Source organism: Echinops telfairi, unplaced genomic scaffold, assembly GCF_000313985.2.
Source record: "Echinops telfairi isolate 266 unplaced genomic scaffold, ASM31398v2 ScPeMD7_1;HRSCAF=3_0, whole genome shotgun sequence".
In the NCBI taxonomy this organism is placed as follows: Eukaryota; Metazoa; Chordata; class Mammalia; order Afrosoricida; family Tenrecidae; genus Echinops; species Echinops telfairi.
The window spans coordinates 58,814,562-58,832,192 of record NW_022103896.1 but is presented as its reverse complement, the minus strand read 5'-3'; the positions used below and the strand labels follow the sequence as shown (position 1 = coordinate 58,832,192).

General features: G+C 48.4%; 1 protein-coding gene across 1 annotated transcript in view; it reads right to left on the bottom strand.

Moving 5' to 3' along the window:
- The window catches only part of ZNF704 (zinc finger protein 704), a 209,980-nt gene that overhangs the window by 5,912 nt on the left and 186,437 nt on the right, over window positions 1-17,631 (bottom strand). The window contains exons 5-8 of the mRNA XM_004697500.2: window positions 15,821-15,921; window positions 11,930-12,194; window positions 8,742-8,846; window positions 553-653 (exon numbers count right to left, since the gene is read on the bottom strand). Coding sequence (XP_004697557.1) covers window positions 553-653; window positions 8,742-8,846; window positions 11,930-12,194; window positions 15,821-15,921 — 572 coding nt within the window. The remainder of the gene's footprint in view (window positions 1-552; window positions 654-8,741; window positions 8,847-11,929; window positions 12,195-15,820; window positions 15,922-17,631) is intronic.

Genomic DNA, 17,631 nt, shown 5'->3' with positions numbered 1-17,631 from the left:
CACCCCCCGTATATATGTCTGTCTGTTCAGTAAGAGGAAGAAGTGAAGCTCTGGGCCATGCTATGCCACGGATGAAACGTAAACCATATGCTGAGTGACGGAAGAACAAGGAGCGTGTGGCTGCAGCGATCTGAAATGGCTAGGGTAGGGCCAGAGTTTACACAGTCTGAGCTGTGGGGAGGAATGACTGCTAAAGAGATACTGAGGGAGGGGGACAAAATTGGAAACCCATAGTGCTGTGATGGTTCTCGAACATGGTGAATGTAATTAACATCACTGAATCGTACCCTCAAATTGGTTGAAGTAGAAACTGTTAAATATACATAGATTTGTTTCAATTACAAAATCAGAAGAGTAAGCTGATGCTCCCTTTAAACAAGAGGTCCATTCGTGGTTGAGTGGGAAGAAAAGCACAGACTCAACAGGAAAGGGTGTTTGGGCGATTCGGGTAAACGTAATGGAAGATGGACCTTCTGGCTTCTCCTTTCTTGCCGCCCTTCTACCTTTCCTTTGACCCCTTGGGGTGATTCGTGCAGATCCTGTTAGCCATACCTCAGGCTGACGGTGCCTCTGGGTGGGGAGGACAGGACGGTGTGCGTGTGCTGTGGTCTCTGCTCTCCTGCGCCCATCAGATGGTTATGCGTTGGGGAGACCTGGCAAGCACAGGGAAACACAGCTTACTGGCAGTTCCTCCTCCCCGTGCATGCAGTTAGCCTTTGTCAGAGGTACCCGACCACGCGCTGCCGACGTGAAGCATTTCCTTCGCAGGGGCCACTGTTAAAGTGGACGGACCGAGGCTGGCTTGTGGCAGCCTTTAAGTGCATCCCCAAACAGAGAAGACCTGGCACCCGTGGCTATTTTTTTAAATCTTCATGACTTCATACCTATGGATTCCATGTTGTCCGTATGTAATACATTCCCACTTGAATAACATTTAAAATCTGAAAGTGTATTCCTACTTATTTCATTGATGAAGCCTGTCTGGTCGAGCGAGCCTCATGGGTCCTCTCCTAGAGATAAAATGTGTTGACAGAGGTTGGGATGGATCTAAGATTATAGAGCGAGTGCGTGGCAGCGACACAAGGCCGACAGGGCCGCCTTCTGCTTGTTCTCCCAATCATTTTCTTCAGCACAAGTAAATGACCCTTCGGCCACTAAATCAATGAGCAAACTCTGGGTCCAAGACATAAAGGTAGGGAGCAGAGTTTGAGGAGATCAAGAACACATGCCATCCATGTAATTTTTACTGAATACTTATTATGTCCAGATATGCTGACAACAGCCTTAACCCTCATAGATAGCTCATGTGATAATGCTGTTATTGTTCTATCTCGCAGAGGAGTAAACAAAGGTGTGAGGAAGTTAAATAACTTGCTCAAGGTCTTGGGACTTGTGAATGTATTGTATTCTCCCAACAAGCGGAGTATGCGTAGTACCTCTTAGTATTCCTGTCTCGTGGCTGTAGTGCATGGCTCTTAGCTGTAATACCTGCCCCGTGGCTGTCGTACCTGGCTCCTGGCTGTCATGACAGGAGGCTCCCTCTTGTCATGGAACCCTCTTGGACTACTTACAAGACCCTTTCCTCCACCACCTGCTCTCATAATACGAAGTGTCTTGTTAGCTCTTGGGAGTCTCAAAACTGCAAAAAACCCTAACTTCCACCACAAAAGAAAAATGTATTCACATAATTCCACTGATGTATTCAAATACTATACAGTATGGCCATGTCTGGAACAGCATGTACTTACTAAACAAATTCACTCCTCGAAGCCAGCATCAAAATTATAAATAGCTTTGTCCATAACTGTCACGTGCGCACTCCTGAGGCATGTGTTCAGAGAGATGTACGCTTGCTAGTACTTTCTATTTTCTCTCGGTGTTCGCGGCGTGATTTTCCTTGAGGCAGTCAAGAAGAGTAATTACACAGGTAAGGGGCACCTGAACTGGCAAACCACTGTTGCTGTCAGCCAGAATCATTTTGTACCTTGGTGTCTGCTCGTGGCTGCAGCTGGGTGGAATGAGCTAGAACAGAACTAGCACAGGGAACTCAGAACAAGCTGTGGAGCTCAGCGTGGGCGGGCTCTGTGGACAGCTCTGCAAGGCCATCCAGGAGCAGCAGCCCTGCCCCGTTCTACAGTGGCCTTGGTTTGGTACAGGCTGCTGAAGAGTAAGCAGAGAGGAGTGCGTGCTTTGTATCTCCACAGAGATCAACTGTGGTTGATCCAGAAAACTCTCAGAAGCTACCAGGGTAATGAAGAAAAGCAAAAGCGAGTAGGGAACGTGCTGTGTCTCATTATAAAGCCAGGGAGCCAGAGAGGTTTGGCAGTGCCACGGCTTTCACCAGCCAGGGATCAGACACTAGGTTATGGGTCTAGCAAAGTTTCCACAGCCCTTTGGCACAGGGTGCTCTGGAATCACGTGAGTATTGGCAGTAGTTGTCCAACCAATACTAAGTATTCCCCTGTGCGCCAGGGGAGGGGCCACACGGGTTAAGCACTTGGCTGCTACTCAAAAGCTGGTGTGGTTCAAACCCACCAGTTGCTCTGCAGGAGGGGGACCTTGTGCTATGCTCCCACAAAGACATCAGCCTGGGAAACCCTAGGAAGCAGTTCTACGGTGGAGGTTGGAATCAACTGCCCGGCACTGACAATACATGCCCGGCACCGTTGAAGATTCTGGAGATACGTAAGCCAACAACACAAAGTCTCTGCCCCCACGGGACGCACATTCTAGTGGGAAAACAGAAACACCCAAACTCACTGCCATCGAGTCAACGCCAACTCGGAGCAAGTCTACAGGATATAGCAGAACTGCTCCTGCGAGTGTTTCTGAGACTGAATGCTCCACGGAGCTAGAGAGCCCTGTCTTTCTCCCACCCTAGTGGGAAGACAAACAATCAAATTTAAGAAAATACGATAAATTTAGTGATGATGCCAGAAGAAACACAGGATGAGAGGCTTTAGGCTCTGTGATAGAAGGGTTGGGGAGGGTGTTTAATTATTTAGGGAGGACGTGGTCCAGGGGAAGGGAGGGCAATGCCAAAGACCACCAAGTGGGGCCCGAGGTGTTACGTGGGAGGTAGATTGGGAGAAGGTAGATAGATGCACACGGGCCCAGCTGTGATGAGGCATTTGAGTATTCCGAATGTGAAACAGAAGACCACTGGAAGGTTTAAAGAACAGTGATGCATCTAATTCATGCTTTAAAAAGACCACCTTGGATCCTGGGAGAATAGACAGGAGAGGCCTGGGGAGGAACTGCACACCAGTGAGAAGGTTCTTGCAACTTTTCAGGCTAAACCATAGCAGAGGTTTAAACTAGGGTTATACCAGTGGTGGTGGGAAGGGGCTGGATTCTCGCTCTCAGTAACAGAGTCTGCTGCTGAGTGGGATAGAGGAACGGCAGAGGTCACAGATCATCAAAAGGAATGGCGGCAGAGCGTGGGCTCTGGCCTGAGAGGCGAGACTGCCACTTTCTGTGAAGGAGAAACTGGTGAAGTGGCAGATATGGGAGAAGGGGGGCGGAGGGGCTTTGAAAATTCCGTGGATACAGTTTGAGGACTATGGAGCTATGGCAAGAACAACCCTTCCTCTGGTGCTGGTGGTGTGGGTTATGAGGGTGGGCTGCTGCTGACCACAAGGTCAGGAGTACGAACCCACCAGCCGCTCTGTGGAAGAAAAGATGAATCTCCATCGGTTCCTGTCAAGATGGACAACCTCAGAAACCAGAATCGCGAAGCAGCTACTCTACTGGTGCTAGAGAGCCACTGTGAGTCAGAACTGGCTCGATGGCAACAGCTTGTTTGCATTAGACCGCCTTCAGGCTTTATATGATAAAGTTGATGAGGAGCCCTGCTGGGTGCGACTGGGAGAGCTAACAGGAAGGTCAGCAGTTCTTACCCACCACCTGCACGGTGGGAGAAAGATTGGGCGTTCTGCTACTGTAGCGATGTACAGCCTTGGCACGCCTATGGAGGGTCACCATGAACTGGAATGGATGGGAAGGCAGTGGGCTTGCTTTTGGTTTATTCTTCACTGAGTCGCTGGGGCGTGCAAATGGTTCATGTGCTCGACTGCTAAGCAAAAAGGTGATTTTAGTGTACCCAGAGGCACTGCGGAGGACTGGCCTGGCCATTTACTTTGGAGAAAAAATCAGTCACTGAAAAGCCTACGGAGCCAAGTTTACTCTGATACTTCGGTAACACTGGATTTTGTTTTTGTTTTGTTTTTTTAACAGTCTTTATTCCTGGTAAGGGCTTTCTGAGCCCTGGTGCTTAATGCTGTATGCACACTGTGTGCACAGGACTATAGGTCTAGAAGCTCCTCCCCCAATGCTGCACCTCTCGGGTTTCTGCAGGGTGCATAAAGCAAATGACAGAGAGAGCTATTTTGATTACTTGATGTGGTCCTTCTGGCCATAGTCTTTGGGATTGCCACCAAACCATGGGGTGGCATCAAGCAGATTTGGTATATTTCCTCTTTTTCAGATGGGTCTAAGTCTAAGAGAAAGTGGGGAAGAAGCTGACAGAATTATATGGTTCAGTTGGGAGTGATTGTTAACAGGGTTAATTGTGATTATGAAAATCTGGAATGCGAATGTGGGAATTGGTCAATTTTGCCATCCTGCTGGGTATACAGTGAGCTAAGTCAGAAGCTGGAGGGGAATCTCACTGCCATCAAGGAAGAAAAGCCAGGAGGGGAATGTGTCCCCTGGATTCTGGGATTCCTACATGCTGAAATTCCTTGACAGCAGAGGGCGGAGAGGCAGGGACGTTGAAGAAGCAGTGGTAGAATTAAGAGCAAAGCACAGGTGTGGTGGGATTCCCAGCCCGAGGAGCCAGTAACGCTGTGCGTTGGGCAGAAGCCTCACTTGCAGAGTTGGGTGCCTCTAGGCACTTAATTGGGGGAGCTAGGTTTGCTGACCCAGAGTTGAGTGCCTTCAGACTGTGACTCATGTTGGACAGGGTGACCCTTGGGCATTTACGGGCAGTGCTAAAGGTAGGGGCCACGTGGTTAAGAGGCCAAACTGACTGACAAACGGTATCGCGATCATTTCTGATCCTGAGGTACAACTGTTAACTAATAAGCTTTATAACTTCCATTATGCTCTGTGAGCTCCGTGTGGCCACGGCAATGCATTATTGAATCCAGCAGAGGAATAGAATGCTGTGGAAGGGACAGTTGGCATCAGGATTGGGGAAGGTCGGAGGCACTTCAAACCTCTTCATCAGAATTATCTTGGGTCGATGGTGGGTTTGGTTCTCCTTCCTCCCTGTGAAGTCCAGTTACATGTGGTCCTCACACCATTTTTATGCACGTCGCATATGCATGTGTGCTGCTTACTTCTATGGGAAGAACAATACAAATTAACTGGTGCATTTTCTTTGATGTTTAATAAGACAATTATGTTTTTCCCTCACTTTGTAGCTGGGCTTGAGAACGGAGTAGAATGGCATGATGAAGTAGGCAACTGACATTTTTCAGTACATGCAACTATGACAGGGTGCTTTCGGGCGTTTGCTCTATAAGCGAAGTAACCTCCACAGTGGCCTGGGATAAAAACATTACTACCATTTTTAGAGATGAGGAAGAGGAGAGGTTAAGAAGGTAAACACAACAACAAACAAACTCACTACCATACTGACTCGCAGTGAACCTGGAGGGCAAGGGAGAACTGGCCGTGAGTTTCCCAGACTGTAATTTGGCTGGGGGAGCAGAAAGCCCCACCTTTCTTCTGAGGAGGTTAATGTGTGCCCTGAACTTTAAAGTCCTAACAATCAGTATTGTCGCGGTGTCCACCAACCTTCTCTAAATTTCAATAGTTTAAAAAACGTTCTATGTTGGGTTATGTTTTATAGAGCAAATAGAAACTTGAACAGTGCTGTATGTACGTAATTTCCACAAGAAAGTATCAGAGGGATATGCTCATAACTCTGCTATGGCTTTAGCCTCTTACCATTCAGACTCATCTCCAACCCTAGCCTAACAATTGGGAACAAGTGGGGATTCATGCTGGCGAGTGGAGTAAGGTTAGAGAGGCGTGAGGGCAGCGAGGCGATGTTGGCAGGGACAAGGACAGTGAGCATGGTCATACGACATACGAGCATATCATCGACATCATTGTACAAGAGATGGTTGAATTCGTAGATGTTCTGCTGTGGATAGTTTCAGCAACAACAAAACTAAAAATGATTAATTAAAAAAAAAGATCCCATCTGTTCATGTCTGCACTCTTTCAAGTTTACCAACCTTCCTGATGGCCGATCCCTCCGGAAACGGCACTTGCACGGCAGGTTGACTAGCTTCTACTTTCTTGCTAGGGGAGTTGGTTATGCAAAGACAGTGAAAGGGATAGAAATAATGAGGAGAAAAGGCAGGTCATTGGGGGAAGGCGGTAGAGAAAGAGTCCCTGAAAGTGGTAATTAACAAGGGTCTCCTCCCTCTTTCTTTCTGCACAGCCTTGGGCTAGGAAAGACAGAATGTAAGAGTTCCATTTGTAAATATGCAGATCAAGCTCATAGGCTATGGCCCTCTGGGAAGAAGTTGTACCCAGGGAACTTATTAAAAGTGCAATGTTCAGGAAATCTAGCTGAGGCTGATGAATAAGTAAAGCCCTGCAATCCTCTGGCTTTCTCGGATGATTCTTTTCACTCTCTAGTTAGCGTACAACATCTCCTCTTCAATACCAGGTCTCAAAGATGTAGGAAAAAGAAATCCTAAATGGGGGTGATCTGACAGCCTCGGAGTATTCTTTCAGGCATAAAAAGAGTAATGGGTTTTGTTCAAAAGCACTTTCTAAAATGGATGCTGGTTTGGTTTTCTGGTTTCCCAAACCCACAGCCATTAAGTTGATTCCAACTCACAGGGACCCTAATAGGAAGGAGTCGGATGCCCTGTAGGTCTCTGAGGTTGTAAATCTTTATAGGAGCAGAAAGCCTCCTCTTTCTCTCCAGAGAGCAGCTAGCTGGTGGATTCAAACTGCTGGCCTTTAGTTGAGCAGCCCAGCATGTACCTTACCAAACTAGCAGGGCTTCTACAACAGGGTTCTATAATTCTGCAATGCGGCTGCTGTTCTAGACAAACACAGCATGGTTATCTCAAGAATGAGGCTGACAACCACGCTGGGTTGCTGTACTAGGGGCATTACAAAGTTCATGGAAAAATGGAATGAACAGCTATTGAAGCTTTTCCATAAACTTTTTGAAGCCCCCGTGCATGTAAAAAGGTTTTACAAAAAAAGGTAACCTCCAACACGTGCACTAATAGACCACAAACCGAAGATTTAATGTCCAACTTATCTCTTCTGAAGTCTACCCATGAGGCCACTCATTGAATTCCTGTTTTTTCCCAGAGCTACTAGTGCTTAACACTACTCAATGAAACAAACAATATCCATCATTACTCCAGATCCACCCCTGGTCAAACCCACGGTCACCCAGTCAACACTGACTCATAGCAACTTGATAAAAACAAACAAAACCTCACGGCCACTGAATGGATCTCAGCTCCGAGCAGCCCAACAGAACAGGCTAGCACTGCCCCTGGGGGTTCCTGAGACTACTAGCTCTTTGCAGGAGTAGAAAGCCTCCTCTTTCTCCTTGGGAGCAGCTGGTCCGCCACCAGGACTCCTTACAGCAACCTTATAGGGCAGGCTAACGCTGCCCCCAGTGCATTTCTGAGACTAACTTCCTATGGGAGTAGAAAGCCTCGTCTTGCTCCCCGGTTGTGGCTGATGGTTTCGAATTGCTGACCTTGTTGTTAGCAGCCCCACGCATCATAGCCACACCACTGGGGCTCCCTTTTCTGGACCGACAGGCCTGCTAGAAAATGGAATTCCAGGAATACTTTTTGGAAGTTATTTTTTAGTTTTCTGCCGGCAGGCTTGAAAAAAATAATCATTGGCTATTCCTCTGTGGAATTTAATAAATATTCATTGACAGAGCACAGAATAATTTGATTCAGCCACTTTCATTTTTATCAGCACTGCAGGAGGCCTTAGACTTTGGGAGCTGCCAGTGGCTGGCGGTAAGGAGCTTTTGTGAGGAGCAGGAAGGAGGAAATAGGGTCGAGAGGTCTGTTCTCTGAAGCCACTTTCCGAACCTTATCGGGAGCGATTACGCTGCTGTGGGCATCAACAGTGTGCGGGCCTATGGGTATTGTGTGATAAACTCCAAGAGACTCAGTATCTTATTAAATGGATGGTTAGGCATTACGGAAACGCATGGTGATTTATCAGACAGCAATCACTGACCATGTCCAATCACATTCTTCTTGGGAACGACTTACATTTTATGGTGTTTCAGCACTTACTTATTTTTGCAGTATCCACCAGCCTGGACTATTCAGGCTTTGGAAGAATGAAACCGTTTGACTCATTATTTTTTTGAACCTTCCAAATGACACATTCATGAAACGCTCATTTCAAAGACATGGATTTCAGGTTTTTCTACTGATAATACCACCCTTTAGGTCTAGGCTCTGAGTTTACCGTAGAGATCATTTTTGATAATACACAGCCCGGAATAACGAGGGCTAGGAGTGTTGCAAGGAGCGGAACTCTTCGGTTTTCTAAATAGCAGTCAGAACATCTTGTCAGAGTTGGGTCTGAACCTGGCTGTCCGGTCTGTAAGTGCCACGTTAGCCATAGGAGCGTGCTGCGGCTCGCATTCTGCGGTGCTCCGTGCTCGCCCTGCGCAGTCCTCCCACTGGGCCACCGCCCCAGCTGTGGGCTTTCCTACTCACGGGAATGCCTGTGAAGGTAACAGGAGGAGACTGCCAGGAAATGCTGAAGCTGCTCCCATTGGGGGTGAACTTTGCTGATCCTGGAATGGTCACTGGGGGGGTGGCCTGTTAACCAGAAAACAGAGAACATTTCATGAGAGAACGGTTTTCCTCGGGGTGTTGAGCTGCCCCCGTGGAGCTGAGCCCGGCTCACGGTGTGCCTGTGGGCAGGCAGTGAAAGTGTCTTCCACAGGACTCTCAGGGGCTGAGTTTCCAGAAGTGGATCATCTCAGGGGAAACCCTGAGATGCATGGACTTAGCAGCCAAGAGCCTCAATCATTTGACCACCTGGGGACTCCCTTTCATGGGAGCCTGGTTCCATAATGGTTATGTGTTGGGTTGTTGACTCCAGAGATAGCATTTCGAAACCACCAGCCGCTCCTGGGGAGAAAGATGAGGTGAGGAGTCAAAGTCTCAGAAACCCACATGGGCAGTTCTAGTCCATCCTATAAGGGTCTCTGTGAGCTGGCGTTAATTAACTTAATGGCGGCCAGTTTGTTTTCTTGGCTAGGGACTCCCATAAGGAGCTGTGGGATAAATGTTGGATAGTAAATGGCAAGACCAGTGGTTCCAACCCACTATCAGCTCTGTAGCAGAAAGATGAGGCTCTCTCTTTCTATAACAATCTGCAGAGTTGCTGCGTCCTGGTGGCAGTGGTTACGTGCGCGGTTGTTAATTGTAAGGTCAGCAGGAGAAAGACGAGACTTCCTACTCCCATAAAGAGTTAGTCTCAGAAACCTGTTCTACACTGGCCTCACTATGAGTCGACATCAACTCGAGGACTGAATAAGCGGTGAGTTGGGTCAACTCGACGGCAGTGGGTTTTGGCTTCTTGGAGGCACTGCCATGACCCAAGTCGGGCCTCAGACGTATTAATAACCTAGGCTAATTGCTGAGTCCCCTGCTGTGGCCCAGTCAGTCAGTCCTGACTTTTGTGACCCCTTGTGTGTCAGAGTTGGATGGCCCGCTACAGGACTTAGAATGGCTGTCATCTGATGGAAGTTGGGCACGAGGCTTTTTGTTCGTGGCGTTGCTGGGCAGACTTGAACCCCTCTCTGCTTTCCATTCGTGCCACCCAGGGGCCCAATTACCCAACTGGAGGCAATTAAAATGGCTCAGAACTAGCTAGAGTTCAACTTTCTAGATGCCGAAGCATCGAAAACATGGAGAGGTTGTTTCCCCCTTTTATTGATTTCTGAAAAGAATTCTTTAAAAAAAAAAAATCATTTTATAGGGGGCTCTTACAACTCTTATCACAAGCCATCCATCCATCCACTGTGTCAAGCACATTTGTGTATTTGTTGCCATCATCATTCTCAAAACATTTTCTTTCTACTTGAGCCCTTGGTATCAGCTCCTCATTTTCCCCTTATTCCGATATGGACTTAGGTCTATTTTAGGGCAAGTGTGAGCTGTTATTTTTACTCTCAAGTTGGGAAACAAGCTTCAGCAGAGTGACGGGGGGGGACGTGGCAATCAGGGTAAAATATCTGCAGCTTAGCAGCTCCGTTTCTAGGAAATCAATACAGGTGGCAGGACTCAGATTTATGGCCTCAATTAGTTTAATTCTATTATTCTTAAGTTTAAGTTGGCTAAATTAGTGGCTGACTTCTTCCTCTACAAGTTTAGTTTTTCTAATTGCAAATGTACTGCTAATGACAGGGTTTTGTAATTGGTACCACTGGAGAATATCTTGGCGAGTCAGAGCAGAGTCTTACAATGTTCATGTTCTATCTTCTGACTGTAACTGCACTTCTTGGAATTTAAAGAAAGAAAGACAAAAGTAACGAGAAGCATCAAATCGAAACCCCACTGCCAGGGGACTGAGTTGGATTCAATGTGGCCTCTTTGGTTCTCTGAGGCTGTGAATCTTTACACAGCCTCAACTTTCTCCTATAGAGTGGCTAGTAGGTTCAAGCTGTTGACCTTGTGATTAGCAGCTCAATGTGTAACCCACTATGCCACCAGGGCTCTTTAGCGGTAGGCACTGATTTATTCATAAAACCAAACTCACTGCAATTGAGTTGATTCCAATTTACAGTGACCTGATAACACAGTTATTAATGACACTGAAGATATTCAATAGACTAAAACAAAAATGACAGTAGATATCCAACCATAAAAGAATGACTTAAGAGAGCCGATGGTGTTTCCAATAGTATTCAATACTATTCAGTTAAACGGAACATTTTAATAAAGGATGGGCACACAATTATAAAGATACAAAGATTTTCAAAGGTGGCATAAGGTGGTATGCATGAAGGGCAAAATGCTTCCTCACGCTCAGAAAGTGTTCAAAGTTTATTAAAACAAATGAACATGTGACAGTCGACTGTTGTTAGGGGAAGGTTTTTACCATGTCCTGGTTTGCAGGCGTCCCCCCCATGATCTCAGCAGTTCTCAGATCGTAGAGCATGGGAATCATGAGGAAGACCTGCTGCGGCCGAGTGCTGGGCCCTTCACGGGGTTAGGGACCTAGAAGGTCTGGGTGGGGGCCGAGAATTTAGATTTCTAATATATGCTGGAATGCTAAAGGAAAAGTCTCTGGTTAGATCGCACCGGCCTCTCTCTGCAGGGAGAGGCCTGCTCTCTAAATGTGACAGCCTAGGAACCCCTTAGAGGCCGTTCTGCTGCGGTACATAGGGTTGCTATGAGCCAGGACTGACAGGCCAGCACATAACCACATGTATTCCCAGGTGGTCCTGATGCCTGATCAGGGGGAACAGACTTTGAAGTTCACCCCTTTCATCTGGGCGGGGCTACTCTACTTATTTAGAATTCGGGTTACGAACTCTTGTGTTGGGATGCCAGGTGGCTGTGCCCCAAATCCCCAGTACTCACTTTTTTATGTATTATTATTATTTAGTGAAGGGATCCTTACAAAATGTGCCAGGCACCATCCCGAGCGCTTTATAGTGTAAGGATTATCGTGTAAGGCTGGGACCTGCAGTCAGTAAGTAGGGGGCTTGGCAAACCCATAGGGGCCCCTCTGTGTGAGACCTGTCCTAATTGGAGCATAAGGAAAGCGGACTCCGCGGTGGGCGGGCCACAGTGCCTGAGGCTGACTGTCCATTGACTGTCCACTGACTGACTCGGGTCACATGCTACTGCTTTTTGTCGGGGTCAGGGTCAAGTCCTGCACAAGTCACCTGGTAAGCATGGTCCGCGTGCACGAGGTAGAGGGTGGTGGGAGCAGAGCGGCTCAGGGGCGTCATCAGTTTTGTCTCGGTTTTGGCACAAATTTCCGCTCGGCTTGACTCGGGGATGGGGAAAGGAGAAGGCGAAGCCATGGACTGGGAGGGGGACACTGGGGCCAGGCTGCCCAGTCCATCCGCCACCGAGTCGGTGTTGAGCTTGATCTCCGTGTAGTAAAAGTCCTCTTCTCCATCGCTGTAGTCAGAGTCCCCAACACGCCTACCACAGAAAGAGAGCAAAGCAATTGTACCAGGCCCATGCGTGTGGCTTCTCATCCCCAAGACTCCTGCACATGCTGTTCTGTCTACAGTGTTCGGTCACTCTCCTGACTGCTGTCAATCTCTCACTTATCCTACACCACTCAACTGCCACTTCCAGAAAAATCTTCCTCCACATCTTTAAACAGTTTGCTCTTCTGCTCATCCTGCCAATCATTCATTCGACATTTTAGTGAGAATCTATGATGTCCAAGTGCTGTCCTGAATGCCTGCCAGTGATTCGATTCAGATGGATACCTATGACCCTATAGCACAGAGTGGAACGGCCCCTGTGGGTTCTGATGCTGTGAATCTTTATGGAAGTAGAAAGCCTCTTCTTTCTCCTGTGGAATGGCTGGTGGTTTCGAACTGCTGACTTCTGCGGTCAGCAGCCCACTATGCCACCAGGGCTCTTGACACTGTTCTTGGGTCTCTTTAATTTTACAGTGGGGTGAAAAAAGGTCTATCCTCTCTACTCTGAGAGAACGTGCAGTTCTCTCGTTTAGTAAGAGGGAGAGACAAGAAATCCCTTATGTTCTTTATAAAATGGAGCCAAAGATTTCTATCGTTGTTAATATGTCAGGCGGTCCCATAAAGAAAAAAAGCGGCAGTGTAAATATCTGTAAGCAGTGCTCATGATGGGGGCGGGGGGATGTTCTGGAGTCAGAGGAAGCTCACTGGGGCCAGGGCCGTGAGACGTGTGTGTGCAGAGACCTGAAGAGCCGGGAGCCAGGCGGAAACTTGTGGGAAGAAGGCAGTAGGGAGGAGCAGCTCAGAGACCCGAGTGTGTGAAGCAGCTTGGTTCTAGGGAGAGCTGAGCAGCGGCCCCTGTACTCCCCCAATTCCTTAGTCTAGCCCCTGAATTTCTTGGACACATCCAGCAGCCACAGATCCCGGACCTGGGAAACCAGAAAACTTACGATCCCACTTGATGATCCCTACCTAGAAGCTACAGTCCAAATCCCTCATGAGGCTCTTTCTGTTTGGCCCAATGGGTGACTTCTCTAAGCTTAGCTCTGTTTCCCCTGGCCCCTCAGGAGGAGGTGTCTTGATCCCGGGTCAGGTCTGGCTGGCTTGGCTTTCTGACAAAGCATACCATTAGAGAAAGACCCCAGAGAGTGGGATGAAGAATGTGTCTCTGTTCTATTCTGGTCCCAACTTCCTTTCCAGTAAAAGGCGGGCCCAGTGGCAATGGGTGCTACTAATAGACTTAGAGCCCTGGGGGGAATTGTTTGACCTCGCTGGGGACAAGTCAGGATGGGGCCCTGGCATAGAAGGACCAGGGTGAGGGACCGACCACGGTGGGGCTGGTGCGGGACTGCTGGTGCAGTGTTTCATTCTACGGTACACCGGGTCTCTGTGGGCTGGGACTGACTCGATGGCATTTGATGATAGGCAAGTACAGTGGCCGCATTCTTAATTTCACACACCGAGCGGCATCCCGGAACAGAAAGAAAACGTGTTTACTCACAGACAGTCTATACAAACATCACCCAGTGCCTGCTTCCACTTGATGTTGAATAGGATTCAATTTTCTGGGGCAGACGGACTTGAAAACAAACATCCCACTGCCTGGCTAAAGCTTTGGGAAGTTGTTTTTAAAACCCTTAAATAACTCGGAGCTATTTACATTGTGAATTGTCCCAAGAAGAGATTGGAGGCCAGGCGCTGCAGGAAGCCTCTCCCGCAGGCTTTAGGAATTGGAAGGGAAGCATTGTGCCCGGTGGGGGTTTCACTGTAAGCCTGTTGGAGGTCTGCGGAGAGGAAGCCCAAGCTCCTTTGGGCACGGTCACAGCTGAGACTGTGTGACCGTCAGGGTCGGGTTGGGAAGGGTCTGAAAGCTGAGCAGTCGGAGCTCTCCAAACCATCAGCCCGAAAGGTGCTAGGAGTTAGATTCCTTCTTGTCGCTCCAGGAGCCGGCCACCAGGTCGGCTGAGTCAGCTTAGAGCCGGTTTCTGTTTCCCGGCCTATCCCACTTTTAGCGGATGATGCATTCATTCCCGAATTGATCCCTTGTTGGGTGAAATGACGACAGGTTCCCTGCGCTCTCTGAAAGTAGAGGGTTCCCATGGCATCTTTCAGCGAAGAAGCAATTGCCATTCGTGTATCTGGGACGGAAATTTGGAATATTCCCGAACTTAAAACACAACCTGCCAGATTGTGTCAGGTCTCACATGAGAGCTAGTAGTGCTCACGGCACAGCTCAGAGCTACCGTGGATTGACGCTGCGAGGTGGAGCGTGGGTCCCACTCTCCCTGCTCAGTGTGTGCTGCCTCTTGAAAATAACAGTGAAGAAACCCAACTCACTGCCATTGAGTCGATGCTGACCAGGGGCATAGGCTTTCCATGTCGGGCTGGGATCCATAAGGTCAGCAGTTTGAAACCACCAGCCCCCTCTAAGGGAGAAAGACAGGACTTTCTGCTTCTGCAAAGAATCTCACAGGGGCAGTTCTGCCCTGTCTAATGGAGTCACTGAGTCCCACCGACTGGAGGCAGTCAGTTTGGCTTATTTACCGGCTCAGTACAAAACCGACGCTGGGTCAATTTTGCTTTTTGCCTTTTCTACCCCACCCCTTCCCCCAGCCCCATGAAAGTGAAAATTCATTTCTGATTTCCTTTGGCTAGGGGAAACAGTAGTACAGAGTCTTTGTGAAAGCCTTTTGAAGGGTGGTGCTGGTGCTGGATTGCTTTTATCTCTTAGCCCTTAGCTGGATAAGCGAACTCCTCCGTGCTCAAGCATTTGGGGCCTTGGCCACACATCTCTGGCTGCCCTGTGCATACTGGCTAGGATTTATAGCGTCTTAAGGTCCGTTCTAAATTGCAGACTAGGACAGAAACCCAGAGACTAAAGAAGTCAGCCGAACCTCCACTGCCCCCTAGTGTGTCTCCCAAAGCCTCATTCTGTTTTACTTAGAAATGATTTCTGTAACGCTTCCAGGTTTGGGATGGTGCAGCGGAAGTAGCCAAGTGCAGGCCATAACAATAGAGGGCCTATTTGATCAATCAAGTGAAGGCGCTAGATGGTCTGTCAGGCCTGTTAAGCATCACAACACCAGTGCCCAGTGATGCAGTCATTTTTTTAACCCTTTAAGGTTACAGATGCTGTTGACACAGTCATGGACACTCTTCACTGGGGTTGGGGGGGCATGCACCTGTCATTTTACAGGCAGTTTCAGGGGCTGAAGTCTGTGGCTACCAGGGTGGACGCTCCTTTCTTAACTTCGCATTCTGTGCTTAAGAAGCCACTCTTATCTGTACATGGTCTCTCTGACCCTTGCCCTGTAGGGTCTATACTATTCACGGAAGTCTTTTCAGTTTAGCAACTTGCCTGACATCACCCAGGAAGTAAATTAGAGACTTTCCAACTTCCTGTGTAAATTCTTCCTACTGTGTCCCATTGGCCTACACTGCCTGCAGTGGCCAGCTCTATCTATGGATTAGGGGGACCTAGTCAGCTCAAGGTCCTGTTCTGGGTTCAGACCTTCTAAGGCACAATGCACTGTGTGGAATTTCTGGGTGCCGATGGCCCTAGGTTGGATGGATGGACGCTATCCCCAAAGGGGAGCTGGGAGTCGAGGGCTGCCATACCCAAGATGAATGGTCCGGATGTGTTTCTGGATGCCTGCTGCCGTGCTCAGAACCTTCCCGCAGTTTTTCCAGAGGCATTTGAACATCACTTTCATGGAGTTCTACAGAGGAGAGAGAAAGGGACATTAATGTGAATGTGGTGGTCACATAATTTCACGTCCACTTGATCAATAGGGTGTAGGGCTGGCATCTAGCCTGGTCAACCAGGTCACAGCCTGATGATGCCTCCTGGTGGGCGTGGCCATCCTTTTCGCAAGGCTGGTCCTGGGAACCTTCCCCCTCTCTCTCTGCTTCACACTCCTGTTGACAAGCCACACGGAGACCTGTGATTTTGCATCATTGTATGTGCCCTGTGAGTCTGATGAGGGATTTATGGACTAGTATTGGATTTATGGACTTGATCTGGGCTGGGATTCTTTTTGGTATATAATTGCTTTTTGATACATTCTTTCTTATAAAAATATGAATGTATCTGGATTGGTTTCTCTAGTCAACCTGGTCTAACACACTGACAAATGAATCCATTTATGTCTGTTATCCAAACCTGGTGTGTGTGTGTGTGTGAGAGAGAGAGAGAGACTTGGCCTCCATCTAGCAAAGCCCCCAGCCAGTGAGCATGTTGGTGACCTCAGACGTCTCCCTATATCCTTCATGAGAACTGAGTTCAGGTGGAATGTTTGAGTTCACGTCACTGCGGTAAGTGGTCAAGAGTGGTTCAGGCTTGGACACTGGTCCGTGAGAATGAACTAGGGGCCAGGTGCTGTCAAGTACTTCATCTCAGTTAATCCTAAAAGACAGATGGCCTGGGGATCGCCTTTCTGCAGATGCAGAGCTTCAGGAAGTCATCCCCACTGAAGGAATCAGTGAGTGGAAAAGCGAGGACAGGATTCCAGAGTGTCTGGCTCCAGGAACCACACTGCCTGCCCATAGTATGCAATTCTGCCTCTTCCAAGAAGGGTCTCGGTGTTTTCCAAAAACATTCCTGAACACGGATCAAGCACACTGGTTTGGGGCTTACTTTCTTGGGGGGCCAGTCCTTCCGCTCTAAACCAAGACCATTCATAGTACCTGTCGCATTCGGTGAGGCACCCTAGTGGCCCAGCGGATTGCATACTGGGCAGCTGACCACAAAGTCAGCAGCACCATCACTCTGTCAGAAAAAGATGAGGCTTTCTGCTCTCGGAAAGATTTACAGCCTCAGAAGGGGCAGTTGTCCTGTCCTGTGGGGTCACTATGAGTCAGAATGGACTCAGTGGCAGTGAGTTTGCGTTGGGTTTTGGTCACATAGGGTCATTACAGGATTAGATGAGCTCATGGAAGTGAAGCGTTTCGCAGAACACAGACAGAAGTAGCATCCAATGAGTGGTGGCTATCACGGTATGATGGTGATGAGGCTTCCTAATGTTAAATTTGACAGGGATGAGTGTTCTCTAGGAGGGTCCTTGCCATTGGGATGCCATCTCTTGGCCGACTGTTTCCTTGGGCATGGTGACAGTGCTTTCTCCTTGTTGTGGGCACATAACGGAACCGCATTTCTCAGTGCCTTTGTAGTCAAGTGGAGTCATTTGACTGAATTGGGGCCAGTGGACTGTGGAGAGGGTGATCGATGCTCCTCCTTACCTTACTCCTAAAATCGCCACCCTCCCACCCCCCACCTTAGCTCCTCTTCCTCAGTGCCCAACTTGTTCTGCTGTGTTCAGAGGGTCCTAAAGGTCCTAGGGGGGCAGAGCCACAATGTCAGGGACTCTTTAGCTCGCCATGCAGCTGATAAAGCCTATGTACTGCTTCTCAGAATAATGCTTTTAGCGTGC